Here is a 10,701-nt window from a genome sequence, read left to right on the forward strand (position 1 = left end):
AAAGAAAGGCACTAAAAGTAAAGTAATTCTCCCCAGTCATTCTTTCTCTTAGAATAAATTCCAATGCTTTATATCTACAAACTCTTATTAAAGAGGTTTGTGATACAGGTCTTTTCTCAATTCAAAAAGAAATTCAGGTCAGTGGACAGTATTTTCTCATTATTAAGTTATTCTTCTTGGTTTTCTGCTACTTACTAAAATTGATCCTCATCTTTATGCTAGCATTAAATGTATCAAGATAGCAATACAGCACGATGCCCAAGGTGCTAAGACTTCCAGCTATGTGTCTGATGGCTTTATTTTCTGAAGTAACCTGCATAGTACAGATCACTCTAACAATTCCATCTACACCAAAAGTATATCAGTAGGGTACTGTGATACAGCAACACTCAATTTGTCACATCCACAAAAGGAAAACCTCTTCAGGGTCTCAATTATTCCCAGACCTTTAAAGAGTTTTAATAAATACATTTTGTTGAATCATTTGATAATGAGCTGTAGACACCATGAGACTTGATCTATAAATATTTCATCATGTATCTCCTGAAAGTAAATCCTTTTTTCTCCATAATCTCAATACTCAAGAAAATTACTAATTGTCTAATATCATATAATAAAAATCCATGTTTAAATTTCCTCAACTGCCTCCAAAAATGTCTTTCACAACCCAGTTTTAACTACTGTGATCCATGAACTCACCCTTTGGATTAAGAAAAAGCCCAAGCACCTCTGGAAAGTCTGAAACTCTATCACCCCCCAAAAATATATAATAGAGAGCCATAAATCCTCTATTAGCTTTATTTTCTAAAATTTGTATTACTGTCACAGTAGGTTTCTTTTCATATTTCAAATATAAAATTATAATATGAAACGTACTCTCAATATCACAAACATAATTCCACTGACAAAAATAACTATTTAAACAAGATGAACTTTAATAAAAAGTGCCATTTAACCCAGAGACTCCATGATTCTACACTATAGTTTTAGAAATTCTCCAAGTTCTGTGGTGTTCACAAACACCTAACACCCCTAACTGCCACAACTAAGGCATAAATAAAGTATTCTCCCTGCCTGAACTATTCTGTGTAACACTGGAATCTAGCTGAAATCCCACATTCACTTGGGCAAGTTACCTAATTTGTGTATGTCTAATTTTCCTTATCTGCAAAAAAAGGTATGATGAGTAGTATCTAAATTATATTGGCTATTTTGAGGATTGAATAATGTGTGTGTGTGTGTATACACATATACATACACGTGCATATACTTTAGGTGCACATATGTAAAACTATACATGTAAGTTCATACATATACCTTTAAGCGTACATAAAATACCCAATAATTCATGCTATTATTATAATACTAGCTTAAAACGTCTCATTTTGTTCAGCCCATTACATATATTCAATACATATTAACGATGAATTGAAGATGTCAGACAAAACCATACTCTAGATACTTAGAAAACTGAAACGAAAGGTCCTTCACCACTTCAATCAAAATAATGTTCCTGCTCTGAAATTTATTATGTGTACAACTTAAAAAAAAATAGGGACAGACTTTCTATTATTTACCAGCTTCTAGAGAAGGAAACCTGTTCCCACAGGGACGCACTTAAAACAAAGGTACCCTTCTTAAAAATCAACACCTCTCATAGAAAACCAGGGATTCCTCTAAAGAAATATACAAAGGAATGAAGATTAGAAAGGCAGAAACCGATGATCAAATAAGAAGCTTCTCATGTTCAAATATCTACAAGATCTTTTATATGCATATTTTTAAAAAAAATTTTTTTTAACTGATCTTAGGAGAAAACACATGTTGTATATTTTGATAGTTGACAGTAATAAACTGCATACCTTGGATTAAATTTTGCTTCTTCCATCATTTTTTTAAAATCTTCCTTGGCTTGCATTATTTTGTTTTTCTTTTCCCGGCGTTCTTCCTCTGCCCTGGTCTTTACATACTGATCAAATACCTATCACAAAAATAAACCAATTTGACAAGTTAGTCTTTCATAAAGGTAATTTTACTACCAAGTTATAGAATTTAACAAAAAATACTAAATCACTACTATTTCTGCTCAATCTAAAATAGGAAAAATAGATTTTTAGGTAACTCAGTGATATGCAGATTATCTACAGCAAGTCTCACTTAAAAGCTTCAGTTGACAGTACTACAGAAGCATCCGGCCCTCTGCTTAGGCTTCCAGAACAGAAAAAAGTTAAAAGTCCCTTTATTTTTCCTGATTATGAATTGAATACATGTTTTTAAAAAATTTTCCAGAAGTTTAGAAATGTTTGAGAAATCAATCCTCCCGAATCTCTTCTAGAAAAAACATTAACAGTATGAAATCTAGTTTAATTTTATTTCTGGGCTTCTCTTTAAGACATACTTATTTTCACCAAAATGTAACCATGCTTTACATCTATTCTATAACATTTTCCTCCACTTAATAAAGTATAGTCAAGATGATGAACTGAGCACGAACATCTATTTCCTGCCTTCTTCACACACTAATAAAATAACAATCGAGTAATTTATTTTGTTAAGTCACAAACCAGCAACAACAGAAATAGTAACTCGAAGTTGAAAAGCAGATAGACAAATGATAAAGGATTTGATAGACATGAGAAAGCTGATTTTAAACCAGCAATCAAGAAAACAAAAGAATCATTATTTTATTAGAGAACCCTCAAACAGCTCAGTAAGTGGCAGTACCAGACACCCATGGAAGTGAAAGGGGTCCAGGCACAATAACACTGTTTAAGAAGCACTATAAGCACTAGGCTCCTTTTGCCAAGTTTGTTTATGTATCTGGGGAAACTGCCACTCCTGAACTTCAGTAAAGGGTAAGTGGTTATTCTCTAGAGCAAGGGTTAGCAAATCATGATCTGCTGGCCAAATCCGGCTGCCTGTTTTTATAGAGCCCATGAATAATTTTGACATCTTTAAATTGTTGGATAAACAACAGAAAAATTTCATGGAGTATGAAAATTAAATGAAATCCAAATCTCGGTGTCCATAAATAAAGCTTCATTTGAACAGTCATTCTCATTCCTTTATATACATCTGTGGGTACCCTGGCACAAAAGCAGATTTACACACTGGTGACAGAGACCACAAAGCCTAAAATACGTATTATCTGACCCTTTATGTTAAATATTTGCTGACTCCTGCTTTAGAAGATAAAACAGTAATTCTGGACTTGGGGGAACATGAATTAGGAATGAGGCATACCAGACTGGGAATGCAGGGAATTATGCAAACCTTCACACGCCAAATATTATGACACCATTCTCTCAGAACCAAAGCAGCAAAAAATGTGCCCTCCAGCCAGGAGGCTGGACATTCTTATCAAGAATGTGACCAGCCTAAAAATTACTTGCTCTCCAGGGATCCTCAAGAAACCAACCTAAATCACTCTATAGCATGATTTTCCAACCTCAACATTTTGACATTTGGGGCCAGAGAGTATTTATTTAGCAACACTCCCTCAGCTGTGATAACAAAACTGCCCCCGGCGGACAAGTGCTCTACAATAAAGCCCCCAATCATACGGGCCCAACTGGATGCTAAGATCACTCAGTGCCGCATTCCTAATCCTGAGCAGTCAGGGTCACCAAGACAGCTAAGGCAACTCTCCAACGTGAAAAATAGAGAGACCAAAATAGAAAAACTTAGTGAAATTTGAGACTATGTAGAAAAATAAAAGTTTTAAAAAAGAAGACGATCCTAAAAGATCCTAAAGAACAAAGAAAAGATATTGAAACCATAAAATGAGAAAAATTCAAAGAACAAAAAAAAAATTCAGGAAACTAAAAGATGACAGAAGAAATAAAAAATCCAATTGAAGGGTTGGATAATAAAGGTGAGAAAAATACCCAGGAAATTTAAACAAGACAGAGGTAGATAACAGGGCAGAAAAGATAAGAAACTGTGAGGACCAACCCAGAAGGACAGATTCCATCCCAGAATGAAAAAAATAAAAGTTAGAAGCAAATCAAAAAAGTAATTCAAGAAAATCTCCTAGAACTGAAAGATGTCTGATTCCACATTGAAAGAACCAGCAAGTACCCAGCACAATAAGCCTTTCCAACAGGGCACACAATCATCATGAAATTTCAGAGCACTAAAGACTATGGGAAGATCCTATATGCTTACCCAGAAGGAAAAATAAACAGGTCCACATACAAAGGAAAGGTAAGAGTGCCTTCAAAAAAAAAAAAAAAACCCAAAAACCACTAAAACTAGAAATAGAGTAATGCCTTCAAAATTCTTAAGAAAAAAAAAAATTCCAACTTCCAATTCCTTATGCAGCCAAACAATTTCAAATAAGGATACAACAGACACATTTTTAAATATATAAGACCTCAAATATTCATTTCTTATGCTTGTCCTCTCAAGAAGCTATTGCAGGAATGGAATGCATTAAAAAGGGAATAAACCAAGAAAGAAAAGGCTTATGATATAGGGGAAAGGTGAACTCCTGTCCCCCAAAAAAAACAGAGATGAAGGAAATTCCCCAGGATAATGGTAAAGAACTGTCATTCTCAAAAATGACAGCTGTACATCAGGCGTAGAGATCAACTAGTCTAGTCAAGTCAGAAGGCTCTGGAAGAACTGTCTTCAGGGACATAAAACCGGGGGGAGGGGCACTTAATATTTTTCCTATATCCTATGGAACTATTTGGCTCTTTAAATATGTACATGCACATCTCTGGAAAAAGACAAAAAAAAAGTTTTCTTTAAAATACCTTAGACATCTTTCCAGGTCAGTCTATATATATATATATATATACAGCAATCTTTAACAGGATATAGATATATCTATAATCTCCAGTGTCCTGCTAGGCCTCAAAGTCATTTTCGATACCTTCTAAATACAGCATTGCAGTAAATCATTAAAGTATCTGCATGCTGATGGGAGGGGGAGAGTTGTTTCCAACTCCTTTCTCATATACTTTCGTGTAAAAAAAAAAAAAAAATTAAGCGATAAATAAAAACCAAGTGAATTTAGATTGATTCCTTTTGAGAAGCTGGACAAAACTTCACATCCCCTCCTCTGAGGCATCCTACACCAAGGTTAGGAATCATTCTCTGAGAAGAACGTCTCATGGAAAATTAGGAGTTTTGCTTCCAAGTTTCTCCTAATTATTTGTGTCATGCTTCCCAATATACTTGGCTTTATGTTCTCTATTTTAAGCAGTTTTCTTATAACATCAACTCATAAACAAAATATTGTAAAACAATAATTTTAAAAACAATTCCTAGTTAAGTTCATTTTTATAGGCATAATCAAAAATCAAAAAAATATTTATAAAGGGCTACACTGTCTAAGCCTTCAAGGCGGCTTCCACAGTGCTGGTAATCTTCCGTTTTTTTTTTTCTTTAAAATCAGTTTATTGAAGTGTAACTGACATACAAAAAAGCTGTACATACAACTTGATGAGTTTGGAAGTAAATATGCATCTGTGAACCATCACCACAATCCATGCCATAAACACATCCATCGCCTCCAAAGGTTCCTTCTGCCCTTTTTGTTTATATTATTTAGTGTGCGATAAGAACACTTAATGTAAAATCTATCCTCTCAGCAAAACTTTCAGTGGACAGCACCGTACTGTTAACCACAGGCACCAAGCTGCACAGGTCTCTAGGACTTAGTCACCTTGCACACCTGTTTCCACTTCCCAAGCTAGGTGATTACATGGTATGTTCATTTCGTGAAATTTCACTTAAGATTTTTAGACTTTCTATATGTATATTTTTCTTCAAAATATACGTTTACATAAAAGTATGAGTGTGATACTGTGATATAATAAGAAAAAATATATATATGGTCTTTGTCCGAACTCTTGACCAGAGCTCCTAAACCCTCTGTAATTTCCTAAGTGATCTGGTTTTTTGTCCTGTTCCTGAAATAAAGATGGAGAGAACAGGTTTGTTATTTCTAACAAGTCCCTTTCAACCACACCTAGGTTTATGTCAATGAAGTGACTTTTGGAAAGCCTCTAGATAACCGCAGGATGGGGGCTATAGCCAGAGGAATCAACCAGTGATCAGAGGGGTATAACTTTCAGTCTATCCTCAATTTCCAGGCAGTAGAGGCTGGAGATTGAATTCTATCAACAATCATCAATGAGTTAATAAACCATGCCTATGCAGCGATGCCTTCGTAAAAATGTGAACCAGAGGTTCAGAAAGCTCCTGAGTTGATGAACACATCCACATATGTGCTGGGAGGGTGGCACTCCTCAACTCCACAGAGACAGAAGCTCCTGCCCTCAGGACCCTTTCAGATCTCGTCCTTTGTATCTCATTATCTTTGGTTCCTCTGTATCCTTTATCTTATCCTTTATTACATAATAATCCAATAAACAGAAGTGTTTCCCGGAGTTCTTTGAATTGTTACAGTAAATTAACAAACCTGAAGAGAGGGTCACAGGAAACCCTAAAATGCAGCCACATCAAACAGGATTCTGGGTAACTTAGGGACCTACTACTTATGATTGGTATCTGAAGTGGGGTCACTCTTGTGGGACTGAGCCCTTAATCTGTGAGATATGATGTTAAATCCTGGTAGGCAGTATCAGAATTCAGTTTAATTGTAGGACACCCAGCTGGTGTCAGGGAACTGATTGATGTGAGAAAAAACCTACACATTTCCTGTCAAAGAATTCAGTGAATAGAAGAATAGTTTTTCCTTTTCAATAGGTCTGCATTGTTTGATTCTCACATCAATTTAATTCCATTTATAATTTGAGGCTGATTCGATAAACAGTGGCCTAGATGGAAAGCTGACAATCATGAGTAATGAATAAGTAACACATTACCATACTATAACACTGTCAATCTTATGAAGCTTTGAATAACATACATTAAATTATTTTCATTTTATTTTTTGAAACAAGATAACAAGACAACTTATTTTAAAGTGCTAGCATAACTTCTCCCTACATCAGAGCCTAACATCCTGCATGGTCTGGTTATTTTGAAAAAATTTTTAATTTGTCATAACAAATAAAAATGTTTCTCATCCCTTACATAACCTTTTATCAAAAACAAGATTAAATAAGGAAAACCATACGTTAAAATTTATGGTAACGATTACATAAAACACATCTTTTATAATGATGTAAAATATATATGTCAAAAGATAACTAAAAAAGAACAGAACTGAAAAAGATGTAATTTTAGATTGAGGCATTTTCAATGAAATTGTTAGTTTTTGAAAATCAAAGCACAAATTTCAGTTACGAAGTTCTCCAGTGCAAATATGTAACCTAGCACTTAACTGGTTTCTCCTTGATTTCATATTCCGAAGAGAATAATCAAACTAAGTACAGAAAAATTATATATATTAAACCTAAATGTTAACTTCTGCTCTCTCATTTCTTACACTCCAATCGTAAAAGAATTCTACTTGAAAGGTATGAGAACCTTTAAGTCGAGTTTTTATTTAAAATAGAATAATGCTTAATACTGTATCTCTTTTTAAGTGTAACTCTATTAAAGAGGTAACACCAGCTTACAATGTTTCCAAAACTGAGAAAGAATTTCAGTTCCCAATGTGTACTTGTAATTTCACTCAGTCAGAACCTATAACACGCAGTACAGTATTCATTAGTCATAAAAGTTTTAAAGTAAGTCTTCAGGGATATTTGGGTTAACACTGTTCCAGGAACTACACTTAGAGCAAAGCACAAGACAAAGTTCCTGCCCTCACAAAATTTATATTATGCAGAAGGAGGTGACAAATGATAAATGATAATTTTAGATAAGTATAACTATGAATGCTGTGAAAACATTAAAGAAGGCAAAGAGAGGTTGAATGAAATGATGAAGCGAGCTACGCAAACACCTGGGGGAAAACATTCCGAGCAGAGGGAGCAAGCAGCAAGTACCAGAGTGTGCCTGGCTCAGTTAAGGTATACAAGGCCAGTATAACTAGAATGAACAAATTAAGAAAAGAGCTCAAGAAGTACGCAGGCATGAGTGCATGCACAATCTCACAGGCCATGTTGAAAACTTGCGATTTTATCCTAAACAAAATGGAAAGCACTGCACAGACTTTAACCAGAGGAACATTGCCTTAATCTGTCACTTAAACATCAAAATTAGTCTGGCTGCTGTGTGGAAAAAGAACTTGACTACACAAAGAGCAAGAATGGAGGGAAGCAAGGAGATTGATTAGGGGCTACACAGATGATGAGTGCTGATCACGGTGGCTTGAATTAGGGTGTGACTGGGGAAAATGGTGAAGAGGAGGCTGGATTTAGAAAAGTGTTTGGAGGTAGATTTCCTGATAGATTTGAAGTGTACAGTGGGAACAAGTAAAGAACTAAGGCCATCAACTCAGGTGAGAATGAGACCATACCACACAAATCATTTTGTTTTTTCTTTTAAAGACTACTGTGCTTGAAATGCAGATGTAAATATATTTGAAAAGTCATGTCTTTCTATTAGAAGTACAAAAATACACATGTGGTGCACTGTAAAATTTCCTTTTTCGTAAAAAGTCTATGATCAGACCCACAAGCATAATGACACACATCGTGTAGAGAATTATTCCAACCGATAAACTATAAATATGGAAGACTGATACTACTGTTGCCAAATGAAATCCTGTAGCTCAACAGCACTACGGCACATGGTCCAACATACTCACCATTTAACAGAGATCAGTGGCCAGGTGATCCAGGTAATTCAGAAATTATCAGAAATTATCAGAAATTCAGAAGTTGGAAATGTGCAGTGCTTTGGAGGAAGAAGCAATCACCATGAGATATGTGTCACGGAATCATTGTGGGAATAAATGGCAACTCAGGAACAAAGCAACTTTAGTTCAGCAGAGACCCTGAAGCGTCCATCATTTCTTTAAGTTTACGGTGAAAAGGCACTTTCACCATAGATGTGGACTCTATGTGTGTAGTGTGTGTGGGACATATAAATGTCTTTGAGTGTCGTCCATCTATAATATACACGTCACGTATGTACTGGCACATAAGTCAGGAAGGTTACAAACCAAAGCATTCAGAGGTGGTCCTATTTGTTGGGTAGAATTTTAAGTGGTCTTTTTTCTTTTTACTCATTTATATTTTGCCATTTTTCTACCCTAAATTTGCATCATTTACCCAATAAAAAATAACTTAATAAATGCATTTGAAATGAATTTTGAAAACTTCTTAGCTGTAACCTCAGTGTGTAAGAGGCATAAGGACAAATGTTCCCAAGGCAATAACTATGTCCATAAGGGTAAAAATATCCAAGTACTCCAAGGCAGAAACATCCACCTAGAGGATTACTATGTTCTAAGATGTGAGACCATGGTTTCGTTTTTTTTTTTTTAAAGTACTGTGTTAGGAAAAGAAAAAAAAAGGATGGCACTTTATTCCTTACAATTTAAAAATTTTACTGGCATATGATATATATTTTTAATATATATTATTTTCCTTTTACCTGTTTCCTCTCTTTAGGATTGAGAAGTAAGTACCGAGGATCAAAAACTATCTTGTGTAACTCCTTGTCCCATGTTGAAAAAGCGGACACCTTTAAAATAAAAAATGTATTTCCCCTCATAATTAAGTTGACTCTAAAAACATAAAGGTCACATAATTTTGCTTGAAATCTACAGGACATCTGCTTAAAAAAGAGACATAATAAAACCCATCCTGAAGTTTCCATCACTAATAAATGACAAGCAGTGGGAGGCTAGCAATAGCAAACTTCCACACTAATTGGCTCTGAACATTTCTACATTATATAGAAATAACACACACTTAATTACTCATTAAAATAACCACTACTGTGTGACATTTTAAAAATAAGTACATCAGAAAAAGCCTTGAAGATTTGTATTTTGATTTCTCATGCTTGCTCCAATCTTGTGAACAATGCTGTGATTTAAAACTGAACAATTTTACTTATTCGAATGAGTCTGTGAATATAAACAAAACGTTGAAATCTCTTCGCAATTAAGCTTCATTAATAATAATACCATAAAGTACCAGTTCTTCTTTAACCAAAAGCCATTCTGAAAATATTAAAGGAAGAATTGTATATACCTTACCTATCCCAAGTAGTCCGCCATTCTGCAATGTTAATATTCGTCTTACATTACTCACCAAAATTTAATGACCCAATAAATGTTAAATGTTATACTTAAAAGGATAGTAAGTGGCATTTAGTTAAACATGATATAATTAGCCAAGAAAAAGCCTGTTTCAAAAAGATACAGTAATTTGATAGGCTTCCCTTATCCCCCCCCACAACATGGGCACTAACCTTAGATTTGACCTTTTAGCAAGACATATTTATATTACTTATACAAAACAGAAATATCTCCCCCAAAGATTGTTTTCTGACCCCTCTCTCTAGCAGCATGTCCTTGAACTGCTTCATTCGGGCCTCCAGAGGGACAATGGCCCTTTCTCGGGCAGCTTTAATTTCAGCTTCCATTGCAGCTTCTTTCTCTGAATCAATGTCTTTATTATCGTCTCTCCTATAAAAAAAATAAAAAATATAGGGCATCAACTGACAAAATACTAATAAGGAATCTTACAAAAATCTTAAAATGAATACAATATTCAAGACTCACTACTGAGCAGCATATTTTTGGCAAAACAAATTATACTGAGGGTTTCAAATGAACTTTAAGGGATAAGCAACTTTCATTTTAATAATAAAGTTACAATG

General features: G+C 34.7%; 1 protein-coding gene across 5 annotated transcripts in view; it reads right to left on the bottom strand.

Moving 5' to 3' along the window:
* TCERG1 (transcription elongation regulator 1) overlaps window positions 1–10,701 on the bottom strand; it is a 56,925-nt gene that overhangs the window by 13,570 nt on the left and 32,654 nt on the right. For all 5 annotated transcript variants that reach the window (XR_001517888.2, XM_015598083.2, XM_015598082.2 and 2 more), the window contains 3 exons: window positions 10,372–10,507; window positions 9,466–9,555; window positions 1,863–1,981 (listed from right to left, as the gene is read on the bottom strand). Coding sequence is in view for 4 of the 5 variants with exons in the window: in XM_015598083.2 (XP_015453569.1) it covers window positions 1,863–1,981; window positions 9,466–9,555; window positions 10,372–10,507 (345 nt within the window). In the remaining variant the exon portion in view is untranslated. The remainder of the gene's footprint in view (window positions 1–1,862; window positions 1,982–9,465; window positions 9,556–10,371; window positions 10,508–10,701) is intronic.

The sequence above is a fragment of the Pteropus alecto genome, unplaced genomic scaffold (assembly GCF_000325575.1).
Source record: "Pteropus alecto unplaced genomic scaffold, ASM32557v1 scaffold78, whole genome shotgun sequence".
Lineage (NCBI taxonomy): Eukaryota > Metazoa > Chordata > Mammalia > Chiroptera > Pteropodidae > Pteropus > Pteropus alecto.